The sequence below is a fragment of the Oreochromis aureus genome, linkage group 18, assembly GCF_013358895.1.
Source record: "Oreochromis aureus strain Israel breed Guangdong linkage group 18, ZZ_aureus, whole genome shotgun sequence".
Taxonomy (NCBI): Eukaryota; Metazoa; Chordata; class Actinopteri; order Cichliformes; family Cichlidae; genus Oreochromis; species Oreochromis aureus.
This window is the reverse complement of record NC_052959.1, coordinates 34,494,506-34,516,362: the sequence shown is the minus strand read 5'-3', so window position 1 is coordinate 34,516,362 and position 21,857 is coordinate 34,494,506. Positions and strand designations below refer to the sequence as shown.

The window sequence follows — 21,857 nt, the reverse complement described above, 5'->3', positions numbered from 1 at the left end:
TTGGTGAGGACTGAGATCGCACTGAGTCATCACTGATGGCTGGAGTGAATTACAGAAACTCTTCTGTGTTTATTTAAATTCACCTGAGGGACACAGCCTGCAGGTGCTTTAGCCGTTTCAGGTTGATGCCTTCAAAGGATCCTGAAAACATGGGAGAAATGGGCATCTGAGTAGCTGCTCTGAGTTTTGACCTGACCCTGATAAGGATGAGCAGAAGAGAATGGATGGATGGTTTCCTTACTTTTCATCATGTTGCTTAATGTTACATCAGAGGATGAATTTTAGTGTTTTTCTCCTTTCAAACCTCCTTTTAGATTCAGAATGGAAAGTCAAGAGTCATACCTACACAAAACACTCAAAATAACCAAAAGACATTCAGAGCAGCAAAGTGTTCAGAATGAGACAAAGTAACTGGAAAGAGTCTCCGAACGACCACGAACACAAAATGAACAAAAAAGAGACACAATGACAAAAGAAACAAAAACAACCACAAAGAGACTCAAACTGGCCACCAGACAATGAAACATGACTATAAATCACACAACATGACGCTAAAAATGGAACAAAATGATCACAAAGGGATGTAAGCAAAGAAAGTCAAGAACTACCAAAAAGATGCACAAATTAATAATAATAAATAATAAACTCAAACTGACCACAAAAGATGCTCAATAATTGTAAAAAAACCAAAATAATATTAAAAAACCCACAAAAATTCAAAGTGAGTCCAAAGAGACTCGCTCAGATCACAAAAAGGTGCAAAACTAAAAAAAATAGTTCAAAGTGTTCAAAGACAAAAGCACCACAGAGAGTGAAAACACTGAAGAACAGTCTGACTCCTTTAATCACCTTAATGAACCCAGTTATAAAGTTTAAAGCTTCTTAATTCATTCAGCTAACGTCTCAAATTGAACCCAGAGTTTCTTGATGTTAATGTAAGAATAAAGTCGTGTTTGTCACTTTAGACCTAAAGGCTCCGGCGGTCCATGAACTCATCCGAAACTGGGAATAAAGTGAATGAGTGAAGCTGAAGTGATTGTGAAGTCGTGTGAACCAACACGGTGGAGCATTGAAGGCTGTTATGGTCCATCATTGATCACAGATGTGTTCCTGAACCTGAGTGTGATTAAAACTCAGTTTACTTTGAATTTAGAGCTTCAGATATGCACGCTCACAGAGGCCTGAATGCAGCGCTGCTATCTGTAGCTGCGAGGCTGCATCAGGATGTTTGCTCTTCCTCCTCCACCTCCTCCACCCTCCTCCCTCCCACTGTTGGCAGGGTGTGATGTCAGCAGCCAGTTTGTGCCGGTGATCTCACCGGGCAGGACTCCGGCTCTGGCATCGTGTCCTCGCTGCCCTCCGCGGCTCGCATTCCTCAAATAGATTCAACAATGGCTGCCGCCGTGCTGCCTTCAGGTCCACCTCACCGCAGAAAAATGCAGCGGCGGGTCGTTTGTGTTTTTGTGCTGCATTCACATGTTACATCAGAGGGTGGGGTCTCCTCCACTGTGCCGGTGTATTTACAGAGCAGGCTGCACGTTGGTGCCTCGTGTCAGACTGTGTTGGGTTTCTGCTGCTGAGATGCTGGAGCGGCTTCCCGCTCAGACGGGAGGAGGTTAGCGCTGGAATTTCTAATCAAAGAATACCAAGACCTGCACTTCCTCTAACGTCCACTGGAGGCTCCAGCAGTGAGTCAGTCCCACAGATGCCCGTGTTAAAATGTGCAACTTTACAGCAGAAATAAACGTCTTTTTAAAGCCTGTTTAAAGTTGGCATTATTAGGGGGCGTGGCCTCTTTGAGCAACAGGTGGATGGCGACTCGGGCGGCTGTAGTTAGCTCTTTGCTAGCTTTTACCCCTGTACCATGTTGGTGCTGTTGGAGGCTTTTGGAGCATTTTTAATGACATCATGTGATCTATGATATGTCTGCTGTAAGTTGTGTGCGTTCGCGTGTGTGTGTGTGTGTGTGTGTGTGTGTGTGTGTGTGTGCGCGTTGCGATGCTCCCGTACAGGTTCCTTCATTTCTGTCCTAACCAGGTGTGAGGTGATACCTCAGTGATCCACCCTCTGGTCTCTGTATGGTCACCTCTGGGCCCAAGAGTCCAGCCTGCCTGATCCTAAAAGCAGAGAGTGTGTCCGTGTTTGTGTGTCTGTGTGTGTTACGTTGTGTTTCAATAACTTTATTTGTGGTGGACGTCCCACTCTGATGGACGTACGGCACTATGAAGCGACGAAGGAGCGATCGATGCAAGACGTTGATCAAACTGCAGATGAAGCTCGTCCTGCTGCTGTTTGAATCCGCCGTCTCTCTGAAAGCATCGACAGAGTGCATTACCCAGAGAAAGGCTGCTGTACGTAAGCCTATTAAAGCTGACCGCAGACGGACGCTTAAACACATCACAGAGCCTCCTCCTCCTCCTCCTCCACCCCACCAGCTGAGAGTGTCAGGAGTTAACACGAGAACATGTGTTGTATTATTTCATCCCGTCACGGATTAATCGTCAGGCCGCTCTGAGGATTTATCCGGAGAAGAAACGATGAATAAATTCAACACTGACTGAAGCTGAAACGTGAAAACCTGTTGGAGGTGTCTGGACAGCAGACTCGCACTCCGAAGGTTTCCCTCCTCCTGCTGTCATGTTGAAACCCCCCTGAGGTTCTCAGCCTCCATATTGAACGGGGATGTTGGGAGTTTGCTGTCGGTGAGCCCATTCACACCTGAGCTTCCTGCGGGACCGACGGGACGTCACGTTCCTCTGAGGCTGCACGTGAGAAACGAGCAGAAACAGCTGTTTTCTTTGGCCGAGTCTGTTCTGTAAAAAGTGTAAAGCTGTCGTGAGTGGGTGCTTTCCCAACGTTTGGGATAAATATAGTACATCTTATCATGGAAAACAGGATGTTTAGGTCCAGAAAGAAGGTTTACTGATGGGACAGATGTGCAGGAAAGATGAGCCGATACACCAGCTGTGGTTATTTTACTGAAATCCAATCAAAGTCTGAGAAAAACAAGGTGATGGGTTGTTTTTGTTTTCTTCCAGCTTTGATCAGATTCCTTCAGATGTGAAGTGGAATAAAATCCATCTGCCTGAACATGGATACAGAGCCACACGAGCTGATTATTTAAGAATATGATGGTTTCTGTCAGCTTTTCAAACTCGTATTAAAATACTTCAATTTTCTGATTCCTTCTGAGCTGGAGCTGTCTGCACGAATCAAAGAAACTTTTGTAACCAAGAGAAGCAGGAAGAACCTGGAGAGAAAGGGGCGAAATGATGGGAAGCTTTGGTGGGATCGCTTCATGAGAAGGAGTCTGTGAGCAGTCTCCAGGGTTGTGTACAGACTCGGTTGGTTGCACCACATGAGAAATCTGGCCGGAAATAAGCGGTTAGCTCAGAGAATAGTTAAAAGCTTGATCTTCTGTATGAGTGTGTGTCGTCTGTGACGGCTGATAAAATCCTGGATCTTTTGTGTGTGTGTGCGTAAACAGACGTAACAAGATTTAGAGCCGGATCCCAAACGCAGGATTCAACCATGAGGCTCGCCTCAGCGCTTGACGTGGGCGTGTCCGTGCCTGACGTTTTGATGATGAGTTGGTGAGGACTGAGCGATGGATGTGATCCACTGCTGTGTGTTTGAAGTGCTTCATGTTTGACGTGGAGGCTCCGGGGCAGGAATAGAAGGCGTGGTCGTTTGCTCTTCAAACTGAGATGCATGTAAACATATTTTCTAAGAGTCGGATTGATCTTCAGGGATCTTTAGGGAATCTCCACCCGGAGTCTGTGTGTCTGAGTGGTGGTGTGGTTCACCAGTGTCGGGGAGTGGGTTCAGGTCTGAGCGATGGTCTTCAGGACAATGGAGGCTGATGGGAGCAGGAAATGGAAAGTTCCTCACAGGCCTGGCTGTTTTCAGGATGGGGGCGGTGAGGCAGGATTTCCTCTCTGAAACAAAACAGGAGTAGTCCTGCTTCTCTGGACCAAAAAAAGCTGCTGTCTATTTCAGGGCAGGGTGGGAAAAGCACCGGAGGATCCTCCGGGACGACACTCACTCGTCGTAATCACAAAGCGCTGCATGTGTGTTTTTATTTGTTTGATGTGAAGGGAAATCAGTGTGCTGTGGTAATTAGGGTTTGTTTTGTTTTAGATTCAGGAGAAACAAAACATGAATAAATAGATTTGTGTTTGTTATTTATAGATGTCGAATGAAATAAAGTGATCATTCATCCTACACCAAGGAAACCCTTTCTTTTGAGGCTAACCGGTACAAGACATAAATATCTGGGTGTTTTATATACTTTACCTTTAGCTGTCTCACACTACCAGACTCCATTCACAAAATCTATGATTTTACATCTCATAACACACAAGCTGTTTGTCTGCTGCCCTGAATGATTATGGTTAGTATTATTGGATCTGAATGTTTTCACTGTTTGTTTGGGATCTAAACTGACCAATAAAAACGTAAAAGTCACACAAAGTAAACCAGCAAGGCCGTTTTTTACCTGGAGGTAAAAGATGCTGTTCTTGTCAGTGGAGTCTGGTGCCTTCATCAACAGTTAAACCGTAAGTGACTCTGAGTTAAAGGCTTTTAGTGGGTCAGTCGCAGCAGTTTTGGTCTCTATAGCTAATTTATCTACTTCATTATAACTGTATGGGGTAAGGTTTTCATAACACACCTGATTAAACTGTATTAGGGCTTAAAGTTGACATCATTAGGGGCGTGGCCTCTTTGACTGACAGGTGTAACTTTCCAGATGCTTCGTATTTTTTCTTCCCTTTTCAGAGGTTAATGAGGGGAAACCAGCTTTCCTGTTTATGTGTCAGATGATAGCAGGTTCCTGCATTCTGCAGGAAGTAATCAGATTACTTCAGGGGACGTCTGCTGCTCTGAAAGCTGTGAGCAGAGAGCAGAAGTGGATCACTGTGTCAGAGCGGCTGCAGATTAAAGCCTGAGTTGTGGATGAAAATTGGATTAGGCAATTGTCTGAGCACCAAACACTGCTGCTGTCTGAGGAGGACGCTCACACCGCCAAACAACCAATCAGACACCTTATTTGTAGTTTAAATGAACACCTGAGTGTTTGAGCGGGCTTAATCGCCCAAACGTCAAAAGTTCGTTTGACCTCGAGAACATCAGCCGACTCGCTTCAGGGTCGCGTTACATGATGATTATTATCAGCCTGTTTGTCGCAGGCTTCACGAGGCTCAAACTTAGATATTTTCTGCTCTGTTTATTCTTCAAACTCGGATTAGAAGTTGACTTTATCGCCTCGGGGTCGGTGTGTTAGCTGCTGTGGAGCTTTCAGTCACCTGCCGATTAATTTGGAAATAGGCAGTTTATCCATCAGATGCTTGTAATTGTTTCATTTGATTGATTTCTCCAAATGAACTTTGTAACTTTGTAAAACGTTAGATGGACCCCTCTGGGTTCTAGCTAATCTGAAGTATGTGTGAATGATGGGAAGGTGGAGCGGGCGGTGATGTCACAGACCGCTGTGTTGATCTACCTTCCCACTGCTGTCACAGGTTAAAATCTGGAGCTGCTTCGGCTTCTTTCAGCTGATGTTTTTCGAGCGTTTCATCCGGTCTTCTCACATCCAGCCGCTGATCTTGAACTTCCTGTTTTCTGGAAGCGTGCTCCGTCCTCAGACCAACGAGGGCCAGCCCGCCGGCCTCCAGCTGAGACTCCAGCCTGGATTCCTGAGCACCGAGTGGCTTTGGTGCTATCAGCTGCTGATTTACAGCTCTCTTTATGGCTGCGAGTTATTTTTAGCTGGAGGCTGCTGCCGCTGCCAGCTCTTCTCCTGGCTTCCTGCAGGACGGAGATGAAAAGTGAACAAAGTGGCGCCTGATGAATGGCACCACCAGCTTTAAGCTGTTGCTCCGGGTCAGTCCTGCAGCCTGTTCTGCTCGCTTTGCAGCAGTTTTATGTGTAAACATGTGGGCCTGGAAGATTTCTGCACCACTTTTTGAATGAATGCAGACACATTAATGAAGAATGAGAGCAAGTGAGCAGTCGAGTCTGTCAGTGAGGAAAAACGTCCAAACTAAGGCTGAACTGAGTCTGCAGTCAGTGAGAGGTTTCTGTAGCTGAATCTGAGAGTCGATCACGGATCAATTTGAGTTTCAGATCCGCTCTGATTTTGTGCAGAAGTTTTCATAACACTGATTCATTTTAATGCAATAAGACTGTAAATTATACCACAACACTCACCAGAGAAGTTATACTCCATGTCTTCCGTGTCTCTGCTGGCTTCCACCTGACTTCCTGTTTGTCTCCTCTCTTCCTGTTTTGTTTCCTTTCTCTGGAGGAGCATAAATGTTTGTAAGACTTCCTGTTTGGCTTTTAAACTCAGGAAATTGGGGAGAAGCATCAGTCCGGTTCAGTCAGAGCGAGCTGTTAGAATCGGGGCTCGAAGATCAGGCTGGTCTCTGAACGCAGGTAAGAATGAGACCTGCCTGAGCCTTGATGTTTTCTTTGCTGCTTGATGGAAAAACAAGTGGTTTTGGGTGACTTTTCAGCCAAAACAAAGGACTTAAAGCAGGCGTGGCTCCTGAATTGGCGGTCCACACCTGGAAATTGTAATTTAGATTTATAATGTTGTCTGAGGTATTTTTGATGTTCAAGGTTAGCGAGCCGGTTTCAGTCTAAAACGTCCCATTCTTTCGATCTTATTGGAAATTTATCCCAAATCCTTCCACAGAAATCTGTCCACAGCCTCTTAAGAGGAGCTTTCATTATTTGCAAGATTTATTTTTCGCATTTGGCCTTTATTGGACAGCACAGTGTAGAGTAGACTGGAAAGCAGGGACGGAGTACGAAGGAATGAAACGCAGGAAATGACCTCGGGTGGACGCGATAGCCTTCGTTTGCCTGATCAGTCAGGTGAGCTGTAGCAGCGCCCGTGCTCTCATTTTTAAAGTTCTAAAGGAAGTGTTTATAGTTGTGCGTTTAGCTGCTTTGACTTGGCGTGAACATGTGTTTAAACTGACGTGGAAGAGGAACCGCTCGTCCTCATGTTGACCTCCGGCCTCAGACTCGGTCAGTCTCCGCTGGCTCGAGGAGGACTTGCCTCCCTCTGAGTCCTCTTAACCTCCCCGAGTCTTAACTCTGACCTACATGCGGCGTCGCCGTGGACACCAGCCGCTTCATTATCCAATCAGGGCTGATATGTGGGTCAGGCAAGGCGGCGTGCCTTTAAAGTCCCAAGAAGAAGAAGGTTGATCTGAGAGTTGGAGAGAGTTTGATCCTTTTTCCTAACTCCATCAGGGCCACGAGGAGCACATGTTTAAATCCTCCAGGAGCTGAACTCTGTGTCCCGTTTTTCTGTAACGCAGTCTCACGGCAGTCTGTAACTAGTCAGAGACTCTGGACATGATCGTGCATCTGTCCGGTCTCAAAATGAATATTCTCAGAGGTTGGAGGTGTTGGGGTTTTGCTGCTCATGTCAGAGACCACGTTTTGATTCTTAAACGTGACAGAGGTTTCCATTTATTTTGTATTATTTAAAAAATGTTGCGGGTCCCACAGACTCCTCCTCCTCCGCGTTGGGCTGCAGTAGGATCTACACCATCACACGCAGGGATGGTACTCCTGTTCCTATGACCTGAATGGTCACGCTGACCAGAACCTGCCGTGGGTGGAGAACTGGTTCATGAGCCCCGAGGTGAAAACTGTCATCACAAGCTTCATTCTACAACAGCAGAGATGGAGTCCACCTGCAGTCCGGCTTCTGGGGGGAGGAGCTTGTTGAAGATCTGGTTGATGTTTGTTTGTTATTTTTACTGTCACAAAGTGTGTGATGTATGATGATATATATTTGGGGGTTGTTTACAGCCTGAGATTGTCCTCAGGTTGTATCTTGGCCATGTTTGGCCTGCTGCAGGTGAACCTCCGGCTCCACGTGGAGGACTGATGACTGAACGCTCTCACACGTCACCTGCAGCCTGAACAACAACGACAACAAACCTCCTCATTTCCATATTATGAAACTCACGGAGTGAGCTGCGGGGATTTTTCTGTCTCGCTTCTGCTGCTTCAAAGCTTCTCTATCAGCGGTGCTTCAATAAAGCACCCTGCTCTGTGTGGGACTCTGCTCCTGTTTCCTCTCTGGTCACTGAGGCCTCAGGGGGCTGGGGGGACATTCTTTAGTCCTCATGAATATTTAGGGGCTCACACCATGGATGGAGGCCTGAGAGCTCAGAAAGTTAACCCATTAAACAGAGAATGACTGGCCTGAATGTGGGAAAGCACAGAGTTATGCTTGACTAAATTAAACTCAACTATACCATTTAAATGTTTTTGTATCAGCAGATCCAGATTGTATTCTGGCCTGTGTTACTTTTATAGAAAGTAAAAGTACAGATCTTGCCTCCTTTTCTTCAGATCATTCTCTTGCTGCTACGTATAGAATGAATTGATTTGGTATTATAAATATTAGAGGATATCACTGACTGAATTTGGCACCCTGTGGGTTACTTTTCAGCTACCGAAACCCCCGCTTTCCATCCACCTACTATTTCCAGCTGCCCACCTTACACCACACACTACAACCCATCCTGGTCCCTCACAAAGTGAGTCGCCAATGTGGGAAGTATGAAAGGGGGATTTCCCGCCTATTTTGGAGCAAAATTCAGGCTGTTTGCAAACTGCAGCAAGTCTGCAGATCTAAATCCATCCATATGATTCATTATGAGAGCTCTGCGTCATCGTCATCGTCGTTGCTGCTGAATAAGAACCAAACCAGGAAACTGATCAGAAAAAGGAGAAGCTGATGCTCGACGCTGTGTCTTCATAGGGGAAACCACAGTCTGCTGCTTTGCCTTTGCTCAGCCCTGATTGGCTGGCCTCGGTCTTTCTCTGGCTCTTGACTTCCTCCCAGGAAGACGAACGTCAGCCCACAGAGAGCGAGCGAACAGCAGCTCCAGCTCGGCGTGCACATGAGGACAACCTGACGAATCCTCATCCGTCCGACCCGCCGGGGTCGTGTGTCCGTGTCACAGCACAGCTGTCGGCAAACCAGCAGTGACGGCCATTTTGGGGGCCTCCATCTGCTCGCTGCTGCCTGGAGGAAGTTTGCGTGTGCTAGACTATGAGTGGAAGTGGCGCCCACCCTATGAGCGGTGAGGGTCTAATCCAGGGGACCTTGTACCACTGGCACTTTTACAGGAGGCCCTGGCGGAGAACCAACACCCCACCGGCTTCTGAGCAGCTATTGGACAAATACAAATGGCAGACATCTGCTCGCCAGGCGCCGAGGTCAGCCGGTACGTCCACTCCCGAGGGCAAAGCACAAACCATGGAGCCTTCTCACCGGCGGCTGCTCAGCCTGCCGAGGTTCGGCACCCTCCCAAACCCAAAGAAACGTAGCGGGGAGCCCGGCGCCCTGCAGAGGATCTTTCTCCGGTCGATGTCCGAGCCCGGCGCCGACAATGACAACATAAGGGAACCGCTCAGGAAGGTAGAATCGGACGCCGAGAGGAGCATGCCATCCGTCAGCAGCTTCTTCAGCTCGCTGTCTCGAAGGATCAGCAAAGTCCTGAGGGAGGAAGGCGGAGGCAGCGAAGATGAAGGAGGAGAGGACGGTAGGGGTGTCTACGTCATGCTTGTGTCCTTTTGTTTGTTTTTTTTAAAGTTTTATTTATTTATTTATTTTTAACAACTTCAGTGTCACCTAACAAATTAAAAACACGACGAGGTGAAGAGAAGACAGTTGTGTTGCCTCCGCCTCAGAAAATGTGACGCCAACACAAATAGACACCAGGAACCAGCCTGAATTATTCTCTAAAGGGAATCCCCCAGAGTTCTCCACAAGTCTTCCCGGGTGATTTTCTTTCAAACAGCAGAACTTTCAGAATAAACAGGAACCTCGTTCGGGGAGAAACTGAGCTTTTAAAACCGAGTTTTAAATCTGACCGAGTGTTAAAGAACAGTCTGTTGGTGTGTTCGCTTCAATGCACTCATAGTTCGAGTTGGTTTGTTTTTTGGGTTTAAAGTTTTAATGTCCAAAGTTTGCATTATTATCGGGATGGCCTCTCTGACTGGCAGGTGGATGGAGACGCAGGCGGGTGTAGCTGCTAGCTGTACGGTAGGCTTCACCACAGCTAGTTGGAGGCCCTGAACTGGACCTCTGGACCATGCTTGTGCTTTTGGAGCCTTTTGGAGCTTTTTTAATTACATCATCTGACCAGCAATATGGCTGCTGTGAGGTTACTGCACTTAGACCTTCACTAAGGTCTGCAGGGTTCTACGGTTTTATTTGGACGTTAATTAGCAGGTATCTGTGTCTGTGTGATGCACCTAACACATTGAGTATAATTTGTATCTGTTTTCTTTTTCTTGAATGTTGTAATGCCGCTCTGGCCTTGAAAATCTCAGCGGCATTAGCATTATTTGTGTGACGGTCACGTCAGTCCAGGGTAGAGCGAAACTGTAAAACATAGTTTACCAGTCTGTCTTATCAATACAGTATAATTACCTCCTAGTTTACCTCCACTAGATTACTGCCTCAGATACTGACCTGAACTATTATTATGACGATGATACAAAAATTCCCACATGGTGAAGTTAAAGCAGAGTGATGTTTTTCTCTCCCGTGGCCCCTGCAGCTTTATTCTACTCCAAGGGAGGAAAACCTCGGCTATCCTTTGTGCTCTCAGAGAGAGGTTTCCTCCTCCTCCTCCTCCTGCTCCTGATTGAAGGCTGAAAATCTGTCTGCAGCTGCTTCACCAAACATTTACATTCATGCAGAGTGTGTAAAGCTCAGCCAGGCAGGCTGAAGGTTAAGTCATGCTAATTGCAGTTTCCACTACAACCTCACGTGAGGAAACATTTAGAGCCTGCAGATAATAAATGTGTGTTTTCATGCAGAACTCGCTGCTGCATCAAGTCCCATTAGTTCTCCAACACAACTCCTCTGAATATGAATAATTGTCTGAATTCATTCTTTCTTTGGCTGATATCAGAGCCACAGAGATCTTTGAATAATGAAGTCTATAGAAGTTCAGAAAACACAATAAAATACCCATGTATGTACGCAGAAGAAGCTTTTGAACATCATGAAAAAAACAGACCCAATTCTGAAATCGGTTTTTATGCAATCAGAAACAAGTCATTGCAAAAATCCATCTCAGTCCAAATTCAAGGTCAGCGCAGATTTAAACCAACCTAAGTGTGAAACCAAGTGTGAAGCAGTCCTAGAGTCCAGTTTGTTTGGGCCTGAATTATAAATAATTTCAGAGCGAATGAAACCAGGAAAGAAGTGATGAAAGTCGTGCTAACCTGTGCACAGGTGCACCGAGCAGAGCTGGGTCTGCTTTATCTTTGGTCCTTACTGCTGTGCAGGTTTGGATCTTTGGCAGCGTGCCGGATCTCCTCACCTCGCTGGCTCTTGTTTACCATCAGAGCTCAGGCTGTCCTTTTAAATCAGATGCTGCACGTTTCACAGACTGCAAATGCAGAGTAAATATTTCATGCTCGGGCACATTAGGGACTGAAACACGTGATGTATGAGATCACCAAAAAAATACAAAGCAGCTGATCTGAGTCGACTGTGAGCTGAAAATGAAGACGTGCACATAAATGTTTCTGTGAGCTTACTGATAAAAGGATTCAGGGTTGGGTCCTTCTCATAGTATCGATGTGTGAACTCTAATATTTTCTGACCCCAGAGGTTCCTTATCACAGATTTTATTCCACCTCCTGTCTCTGACCTCTGACCTCTCTCTCACTGAAAGCTTGTATTATGAGGGAAATGGGATCTGTTGTGGTAAACCGTTCTGGCTGACCGTGTCAGATTAATGTGTGCCTTTGGGCATCGTGTCTCTGCTTCGCCAGAGTCCGACCTGTTTGATAGACGCATATATTTCTGTCGTCATCCATCATCCTGAAACTGAGATGATGCGTGTTATCTGTGAGCTCCCAGCATCCCCGGCATGCTGCGCTCACCGGAGCGTTCAGCCTCGCCGGAAATTTGAACACAGCATCGAGGAGGAGGAGGAGGAGGAGGAGGAGGAGAGCTGATCAGGGATGTAGAAAAAGATTTAATTTAATCTGTCTGAGCTGGTGGTTTATGGGAAACTGGTGTGACAGGAGAGTCAGACACAGAAGCTGCTGATGTGCTGGGAGCTCAGAAGCTTCACACGTCTCAGACTGCAGAGGCCTCATTTGTTTTACTTCTAAACCTGCTTCAAATTATTAACTAAAGTTCCCATAATGCTTTGGGGAATGTAGAACTGTAGCATGAACTGGGTATCAGAAGTTCCTGCTCGTGGTTTTATCCACAGATGTACAGACAACTGTCAGATTTTTACCTCAGTACTGACAAAAACATTTCAGTTCTCTCTGAACTCTTTATAATCAGGTCCTGAACGGCTTTAAAACCAGTCCTAACCGACCGACACAAGTTTCAAAGCAACCTTAGAGTGCTCCTAAAATAAGTCCAATACTATGCCCAGAAACTGGTCCGGAATAAGTTTAAAGTTAGTTCTAAACTAAACTGAAATCAAGTGTGAAACTAGTTTTAAAGCAGCCCTAAAGCAGACCCCACATACCACTAAACTAAAACTCAAGCTCAGATCAACAACAAGCCTGAGTTTGGGCTTAGGTTTCTTTACTCATCACCTGCTCCAACCCAGTCTCAAATCTACCGCAAAACGTTTCGAAAAAGAAGTCCAAAACAGAGTTTCAAAGCAAATCTAAAATAGCCCTGATAGATCCGTAACCCAGGCCTAAATTTAAGCCCATATCTGGTTTAAAACCAGTCTTAACTCAATCCCAAAATCAAGTCTGAATCCAGTTTCAAAGCAGTGCTAAATTAGACCTAAAACAAGCCCAAGCTAAAGTCCAAATTCAGTTCCAGAGCAGGTTTAAAACCAGTCTCGATTCAAACTCGGAACCAGTGTAAAATCAGTCATGAACAAAATCTGAAAGAAGTTTTAAAATCCGGTCTGAGCCGGTCCCACATGCAGTCTGTGATGAGTGGTAATCTGACCCTGGCTCAAAACTTCAGTTCACCAGATATAATCTTCAGGGTCGAAGTGCCCTGGAGTGAGAGGCGGGGCACACCTGGACAGGTCAGCAGCCTGCTGCAGGCTGTTCTTCCTTTTACTTTCAGCCTCGTGTCAAACTATAAACTACAGCTCCTACAATGCTCTGGAGGCTGTAGAAAAGTGTGCTGGATTGCATATTAGTTCCTGCTTGTGGTTCACCCACAGATGTACAGCCAGCTTGGTTTATTTCTTAAAAACATCTGAACGCTCGGGCAGGTTCAGCACGCAGAGCTTCTGGTTTTTTTCCTCTATGATTTCTACACCGTCGTGTGGTCGCTCAGAGCGGTGATGCCCCACCAGCCGTGCCAGCAGGGTTAGTCAACATGACATGAATGTGAGCAAACAAGAAACTAACCCGGGTCTTTATTCTGAAAACTTTTTCCCTCTACTTTATGATCTTTCAGTTTGTTCTGCCTGAGACTTTGAAGTAGTGAAACCCAAACAGACCAGAGTCTGTGAGAAAATTCAGCATTTTAACAAAAATAAATAAAGATCGGCTTTCCTCTGCTTTCTGTTGCTTAACTTTAATCTGCAGAAAGCCTCAAGTCACTGTGTTTGATTCTGCTGTGACTCAGCAGTAATGAAGAGTACACAGAGCAGTACAGCGTGTAGCACAGTGAAGTATTTGTACACAGTTTCAGGACTGCAGTAAATGTGTGTCTACGTGAACAGAAACGGCTGTAAACAGACACAGTGTGAAAGTTTCCAGCATGCCCAGAGCATGCTGGGTAATAAAAACCACAGAGCTCTCACTTCTGTAAACACACACACACACACACACACACACACACACACACACACACACACACACACACACACACACACACACACACACACACACACACACACAGAAAAGAGCCTGATTCACCCTCCCAGTTCTCACACTCAGTTTCCATGTGAGAATGAACAGCTACTGCTAAGTGGGGTCTAATTAACCCAACTCTGTGTGTGTGTGTGTGTTGCTTGCGTGTGTGCGTGTTTGTGGCTGAGGCGGGACATGTGTGGTAATGTTCTGGCTCACGGCGTCCTACAGAAACCCTGTTAATCAGCCATGTGAGTGTGTGTGTGTGTGTGTGTGTGTGTTTGAGGCCAGAGGCCATGACAGCTCCTGCATACTCAATGAGCTCTGTGTGTGTGTGTGTGTGTGTGTGTGTGTGTGTGCTTCAGAGCCAGCTCAGGCCGTCCTCATTCCCAGAGATAAAATGAAGCAGTCTTATTGGGTCTGCCACACCTAACTGTCCATTTTTCAACCCTAACCCAGTGGTTTCTTTGTGCCTAACACTTTGGCTGTTTGGTGTTTAGACCTCGCGCACATGAGCACAGACTGTAGCACCACAGTCTCTTTATCAGTCTCTTATCAGACGTTATTGGAGGCTGGTGCTAACCTAACCAGGACATCAAGGCACTGATACAGAAAAAAGTGTGACGAGGCAGAGTCGACGCTGGTCAGGTTCAGGGAGGAGGTTTTGGCTTTTTAATGGTAGCTTACTGACTTAGCAAAGAGGTGGATACTCGCACACGTACGCACAGTATCCAAAATCGGAAAGCTGTGGAGGGAGGAGATTTGTGACGTCATGTGACCCTGTGTGGAGAGGAAGTTCAGACAGCACTTCCATCCTTCTTAAAGCTAAACTGAAGGTCCAACTGATGCGTTATGTAAGCGAAGGTCCTCACACTGACAGAACAACGTGCGTGTGTGTGTCTTCCTTTTGTATGTAAATTGGCCCTTCATAATAAAAGCTTCTGGGTAACAAAAGCAGCCCTGAGCTCATTAACCTTTCGCTGCTCCGAATAGCGGCGGTGGGAACGTGGAGGCTCCCACATGAATGCGTCTGAAAACAGGTTGTTTTGTGTTGCAGCCACAACCGTCCAGACTGGACTGTGTGACGGCGCCGTCCTGCTCCGGGTCCACAGGCGTTTGGCAGGATGAACCCTTTTTAAGGGGAAAGGCTTCTGTTCTTTTAACCAGAGGGCTGAATATCAAAGCAAATGTGATTTTTAGGATCAGAGACTGGAAAATATTGATGAATTATTCTGTTCTCACATCTGTGCCTCGTACTGTGAGCAGTCCTCCTTCTGTCGAGGTCACAGGACCTCCTGTGAGGATTATCGATCTCTGATCTGCTGCTTCTGCCGGAGGTTTCTTCCTGTTAAAAGGGAGTTTTTCCTTCCCACTGTCGCCAAAGTGCTTGCTCATAGGGGGTCACATGATTGTTGGGTTTTTCTCTGCATCTATTATTGTAGGATCTACTGTACAATATAAAGCTCCTTGAGGCGACTGTTGTGATTTGGTGCTGTATAAATAAAATTGAATTGAATTGTTCACTCGTTTCCGAGGCCGATACCTGTGATGGACTTGTGCCCGGGCTTTTCTTCATCAGAGCGAGTATCTGATACTTTACTGAAACGTTTGCTGTGAGCTGAACTGAACAGCGACTGAGTTTGAGTGTTTACGGAGGTGTGAAAGGGTGCACTTGCTTTGTAACACGGGAAATTTAAAAAAGCTTTGCAGTGAAAAGTTATTTTTTATTTTTAATAATTTGTTTTCTGCTGGAAACTAAAATTGTGACTGAAATTAAAATCCAGTTAATTTTACGGCTCTTACTTGGACACCGCACAGTTGAATGAGGTCAGGCTACCTTCCACCCCTCCCACAGGACGTGACGGCTGCGCTCATCGGCATCTTGTGACATCACATAGAACCGGTGGGTTAAACAAAGCCGTCGTACCGGACGTTTCCACATGTGCTGCCGTGCCTGTGTGAACACAGCAAACCACCTTCAGTCCTTCAGGAGCTCCTCTCCTGCTCCTTCAGCTGATGGGAAGCGACACCGCCGCTCACCTTTGACCCCTTTAGACCGTCCCCCTCCGTGCAGGCTGCCGCCATGATTGACAGCAGAGAGAGAGAATCTGCTCTGCAGATGCAAATGCAGCAGAGTACAGCTGAAGTCAGCACGTTTAAATATTAAACCAGCCGCCGTCACTTCAGGCTGAGCAACAAAGAGCTGCCATCGCCGCTGCCAGGACGCATCGAATACAAGCGATTACAAAAAACCCATCGATTAATGATTGATTGGAGACTCAGACCATTTATTCCTGATAGGCTTCATTATCAGAGCAGCAGGAACAGTGTGAAGGGCCAGGAGGCTGGAGCTTCAGACATAATGAGATGTGAGATAATCAGATTTAGCCGATTTCATTTTCCACAAACCAATAAAATAAAATGAACTTGACATGATTGAGCAGGAAAACTGCAGCTTTCCCCGATCAGCGGCTCTTTATCGTGTCCCTCGAGCGGCGTGTGGTGGGGGAGGTGTGTTAAGGTGGCATCCACACGAATAACTGGACCCAAAGTTTCACAGCAGAAAGCTTCACTTTAACCAGGTGATCAGTGTTTTCAGTCAGCGATGCAGCTGGTTGGTGGGCCTCGGTCGGCCTGTTTGGGCTGTGCTTGCTGCTCTTGCACGTCTGTTTTTGCAGGTTTACATGCAGCGAGGAGCTGCAGCACCATTCACTTTCTGCTGAAGTAAAATGTCATAAAAATGACCTCCAGAGCATCCCTGTACGCGGCGTGAGGAGCTGTTAGCAGACTCGTGTTGACGTTTCTGTGCTGCTGAGCTGAGTGCTGTCTGCGTCCTCTCCAGAGAGCAGCGCTGCCCACTTACTCTCCGAGTGCAGCGCAGACATCAGGAGGACCTGCAGCAGCGCGAGCTTCGGCTCATCTGGCACATTTTCACAGCTTGAACTCACAACACAGAACGCAGCGGCTTCATCTCCCGGTCTCTGGAAGTGTTAGTGTACAGATCCTGTAGTAAATTCCCAGAAATGAGCATACTGATATTTCTAACAGCCCTTTGTTTTATTACGTCAGAGTCTCACGGCAGCTTTTACAGCCACAAACTACAAAGTGAACTTTTATATACACATAACGTCCATGTACACGAAGGGAAGTTGTTAAATTAGACAGGTTTAGACATGTGAAAGTACTGCAGTTATTCTCAGCACTCTGCTGAGCCTCAGCTCATAGCGCCACCATCAGGCCAGAGTTTAAATTTGTCACCTTGTTTACTATTAAAAACAACACATTTATGCTATATTAACATTCATTAGCTCCAGCTCTGTCTGTGATTGGTTACGTGTGTAAACACCATCGCCACCTAGTGTCCAGGAGGTGTCATGATATATTTACATAAATCCGTCCAAAGGCTGACTTTTGGAAAGTTTCATTTTTTCAAAGATACTTCAGTTTGTTCACACATCGATCATGAAAACACGTTTATTTCTCACACTCGCAGCTTTCACGTCTCCCTGCAGACGTCCACAGAAAGGAAGCTGAACACAACCTTGATGGTTTTTTTTCCTCCTCCTGCCTGAACGGAGGGCAGCTTTATAAAAACACTTTTCTCTGTCGGGGTCCAGTCTGCTAATTGCTGTAATTTCCTCCCTCGGACAAAAGCTCCTCTGCAGCCTGTTTAACACCTCAGAGCTGCCGATGGCTCCTCTGGGTTTAATGGCTGAACAGCTGCCTGCAGAGAAATACCAAAGCACGGTTTCCAACTGTGCGCCACAAGCACCTCAGACCATTTCTGTTCTTAGACAAAAGCTGCTATCTGTAGGTTGGCTAATGTCGGGATACTGCGATGCCGTGTTTGGATCGGATGTTGCTCGGCTCGGAGTCATTATTGTCTTCTGTCAGAGGAGGGATGTGGTCACAGGTTGGTGTCCTCCTTGTGCCGATCCCAAGCTCGGATAAATGGGAGCTTCAGGAAGAGCTTCTGGAGTAAAATGTGTGCCAAATCAAACACACGGCTCCATCTGCTGGAGCGATTCCTCAGGAAGGGGGAGGAGCTGAACGTACCTTTTTAAATGAATTATCTTCATTTTTATTTTATCGACTTCCAGCAACAGGCTTAATCTCCTCTCTCCCATCTGCATGCCAAAAATAAATTCTGCTCTTATTCCTGTGAATGTTCTGCTTCGCTTTCCTCGTCTTTCCTGTATCCGATCACATGATCAGTTTTCACCAGGATCTCTGCACTCGCGTGAAAAACTCCACCCTCACTGTTTCCATAGGACTTAGGAGGGTCAGGCAGGCGCTCGTGATCAAACACACTGGATTGACTGATCACCGCTATAAGAGCAGAACATTTGTCAGTTTGCAGCCCTGGAGCGTTCTGGTTTGCAAAGCTGATCAAACCACACGGCTTCAGGAAACGTGACAGATGAGACCAAAGTGCAGACGTTCGTCCATAAAACCAAACCCAGCATGTCAAAGACCTCAGACCAACTCAAAGCACAGTGGTGGAGGGATGATGGTTTGTTTTTCAGTCACTGAGTGGACCATGAACAATGATTTCATCCAAGCTGCTGCAATCAGACCTCAGGCTGACTTTAATGCTGTGAAGCTTCAGAGAGCTGTGCATAAACAAATACCTGCAAACCTCGATGAACTGAGGCAACGCTGTAACGAAGAGTGGGCCAACTTCCTCCACAGTGATGTGAGAGGCTGATAACGCCACACAGAGTACTGCTGCTGAAGGAGGCTCCACACGGGGGGGAGCTCAGGTCTGCACAGGTCTGCACAGGGTAAACGTCTCTGTAACCTGACTGCATGTCCAACAAATCTTCCCATCAAGCCTGAACAGCTGCTGGAGCAGCAAATATTTTATCATCATGCAAATATAACGGAATTTTCTCTTGTTTACTTCTCCTTCACTGGTTCGTGCTGCTTCCCTGATGTAAGGACGGACGTCACATGTTCTCCCTCCATAATCACAGCCTTGTTTTCCAGAACTGCGGCAAAGCTGCACAGAGTTGATTATACGTGTATCACATCAACATCTGGGCAAGCACAAATCTCTCAGAACATTTGTAATCTGAAGAGTTTCACGTCTTTGTTAAGTAAAATATTTGATTACCTTTATGTAAGTCAGGAAACAGTTGAATTAAGTTTGTGCAACATCTGAGGAGGAATTAAACCTTCAGGTGTCAAAGTGCAGCGTTTCACCTCTGACCTCCACGTCTGATTCAGAACAGGAAGTGTGTGCTGGTATTCATCTGTGTGTGTGTTATCTGCAGCCTGGGTCAGTCTCGGTGACACACCCCTCTCTGTTCTCTCTTTGGTTTCACCTCCTGACTTCCTGTTGGACCGTCCCATCTCGATAAAGCAACAGTGTGATGTCACCGCAGTATGATTGGAGGAAAGCGTCCGTGTTTACCGGCTGCTATAGCAACTGGGCCTGCCTGCTGCCGCAGGTTGACAGACAAAGCGGCCTGTGTGTGTGTGTGTGTGTGTGTGTGTGCGTGTGTGTGTGTGCGTGCCGTATCCCTGCATTAGCCCTCTGGGAGCTGCTGTGTCCCGGCAGGTGATAGACACGACTTTGGGAACAACACAGCGGGATTTTTATTCCCTGAGTTCGACTTTAAGGCTCAGACTTTCATTGATCTGTTTTTGGATGATTCGGGGAGAAACCGGTTTTAGTCACACATGTATGTTTTTGTGACATGCTAGCTTCACCTGTCTAACTTTTCATTAGTCCGCATTTTTGGGCGGCGTGCAGGTGTTTGGTTTGAAGGGTCAGGTTTCTGGCAGGTGGAGTTTCAGCCCGCCGCTCCGTCAGTCTGCAGCACGAAAATAACCGTGTGAGAAAACGATTAGAGCGAGTCCAGATATACTCATGTAAACACAAACACACCGAGAGCGTCATGGGCACGCCCAGGGTTACTCTGTGTGTGTGTGTGTGTGTGTGTGTGTGTGTGTGTGCAGAAACTTGACTCCAGCCAAACCTCCACTGGGAATGTCTGAGAGTCCACCACCTGTCCCCACACACACACACGTCAGGATGTCCTATCTTGTGGGGACATCTAATTGACATAATACTTTCCCCAACCATAACCCAGCTGTAACCCTGTTACTAAAACCACATTTTGAGTCTCAAAAAAAACTTCAGATTTGTGGGGACTGGGATTTTGGTCCCCACAAAGATATGAATACACACTCTCTCACACAAACACAATGTTTATTTTCCTCTTCCCTCGTTGTGACCACTGCAGGTGCCCTGCTCTGCTCATGGGCACGTCAGCAGTTGATATTAGAGAATGACTTGAACGTCTATGAGCGGTGACGGGAGACCTGTTCGGTGTTTTAGACCGTGAGTTTTGGAGTGTGATGTAGACAGGAAGGATGAGTCGTCGTGTCAGTGTGTCTGTAGCTGGAGTGAGACAGGTGTATCCTGGCCTCAGGTGTGACTCAGAGATGAAGAAGCTCATGTTCTGCTCAGACGTTGGCCATAAAAAGCTTGAATTCATGACCCAAAGTGCACAGAGCAGTTCAGCCCGACACGTGTCTGCTTTGCGTGTGAGTGGAGCACATGGATGACGGACATCAAACATCTCACTTCGCAGTCGGACACGCCTCGCCGCAGACATTGAATCACTTTATAAGAAGAGTTCATCAGACCATCACACGGCCTGTTTGGCTCATCAGCTGATTAACGCCATGCAGATTGCGGCGTGTCCGGCAGCAGCAGACAAATCGTTTTCACGCTCCGGCGAGCTCGTCATGCAGCCGGCCGGTTCTGACCTTTTCACCGGGCCTGGATCATCCAGCCGCTCGGGCAAATATAGAAGCTTAATCCATCACGCAGGCAGGGAGGCAGGCAGCAACAGAGGGGGGCCTTCCTGTGGACCGCCACCTCACAAAGACCGCAGCGTAGTTTCAGAGACGGAGACCGAACAAGTCGGCTCCACTCGTGATGGAGTGCAGAAGTCCGATGTCTCCGGCTGCTTTCAGTCTTCGTCACAGCTTCAGCTTCTTGTTTCCTGGAATCCTGCCAGATGAGTTATGGCAGCGGTTAGCTTTTAATCTCAGCAGTTATGGCAATATGAAAATGTACAGTGATGACTCAGCCCCACGCACAGCTGATGACACAAAAAGCTTTTTGTCGCGAGCACCGAACATGTTCAAAGCTGTAAAGTTGGATGTTTTAACATCGGCGTCTCTGAGGAATGACTCGCTTCTACACCTCAGAGGAAGTGCAGCTTTTGGAGTTTCACTTTTCAGCCCTTGAAGTTGCAGATTTGAAAAAAATAACCAATGTAAGAGACTCCAACTATAAAACTTCTTCAAATTTAACGGGCCTCATGATTAAAAGTTAATAATAATAATCAGTTATGAGGGAATTGTGAATATATGTGGAGCATGTCAGATAGAAAACCTGGGGAGGAGGGATTTCCCTGCAAGCACAAAAACAAACATCTGAGGAAGCTCCGCTGGTCTCTGAGGGAGGGACGTCTGCGTGGAGCTGTGTGGGCTTAAATGACGGGTTTAAACTGGACGAGCTTTGTCTCTCTCCTCCTCTCAGTCCTCCTGGCCGAGCTTCTCCATGGTGGTTCAGGCAGGTTCGTGGTGTTATGCAAGGCCGACGGCCGGCGGCGTCCCGTCTCTGCTTCCTGTCTTTGTTCGGCCCTGTGAGGCGTCCACATGTCTCATCAGTGGCAGCAGACCTGAGATCAGCTAATTATCCGAGCTGGAGTCCCTCGTGGACAGGACGAGACAGAAACATCCAATTATCCTTCTGTTTGTGCTCGCCGCTCTCTCGCTCGGCGGCTCTGAGCAGAAGCAGGTGTGCGTCCCCTCGCCGCTCTCGGGGGCTTTGGAGGCCCGAGCTGTGACGTGGATGATTTAGTATGCAGCCAGAAATAGTCTGCTGAAAATGTAGCTGCTCAGCTGCTTTCTGCAGCAGCATGGCGTCCTCGGTATTCTCCACCCTCTGCTCGGAGCCCAGAAACAAAGGTGGTGCAGGCTTCCTC

At 46.9% G+C, this 21,857-nt stretch overlaps 1 protein-coding gene across 4 annotated transcripts in view; it reads left to right on the top strand.

Annotated features, from left to right (window-relative positions):
- Window positions 1-21,857, top strand: part of rasal2 (RAS protein activator like 2) — a 60,039-nt gene that overhangs the window by 2,044 nt on the left and 36,138 nt on the right. For 3 of the 4 annotated variants that reach the window (XM_031732149.2, XM_031732147.2, XM_031732148.2), the window contains exon 1: window positions 8,907-9,581. The exons of the other annotated variant lie outside the window; for it this stretch is intronic. In XM_031732149.2, coding sequence (XP_031588009.2) covers window positions 9,089-9,581 — 493 coding nt within the window. In that variant the 5' untranslated portion in view covers window positions 8,907-9,088. Of the gene's footprint in view, window positions 1-8,906; window positions 9,582-21,857 lie in introns of those variants that run through there. 4 annotated transcript variants of the gene reach the window in all.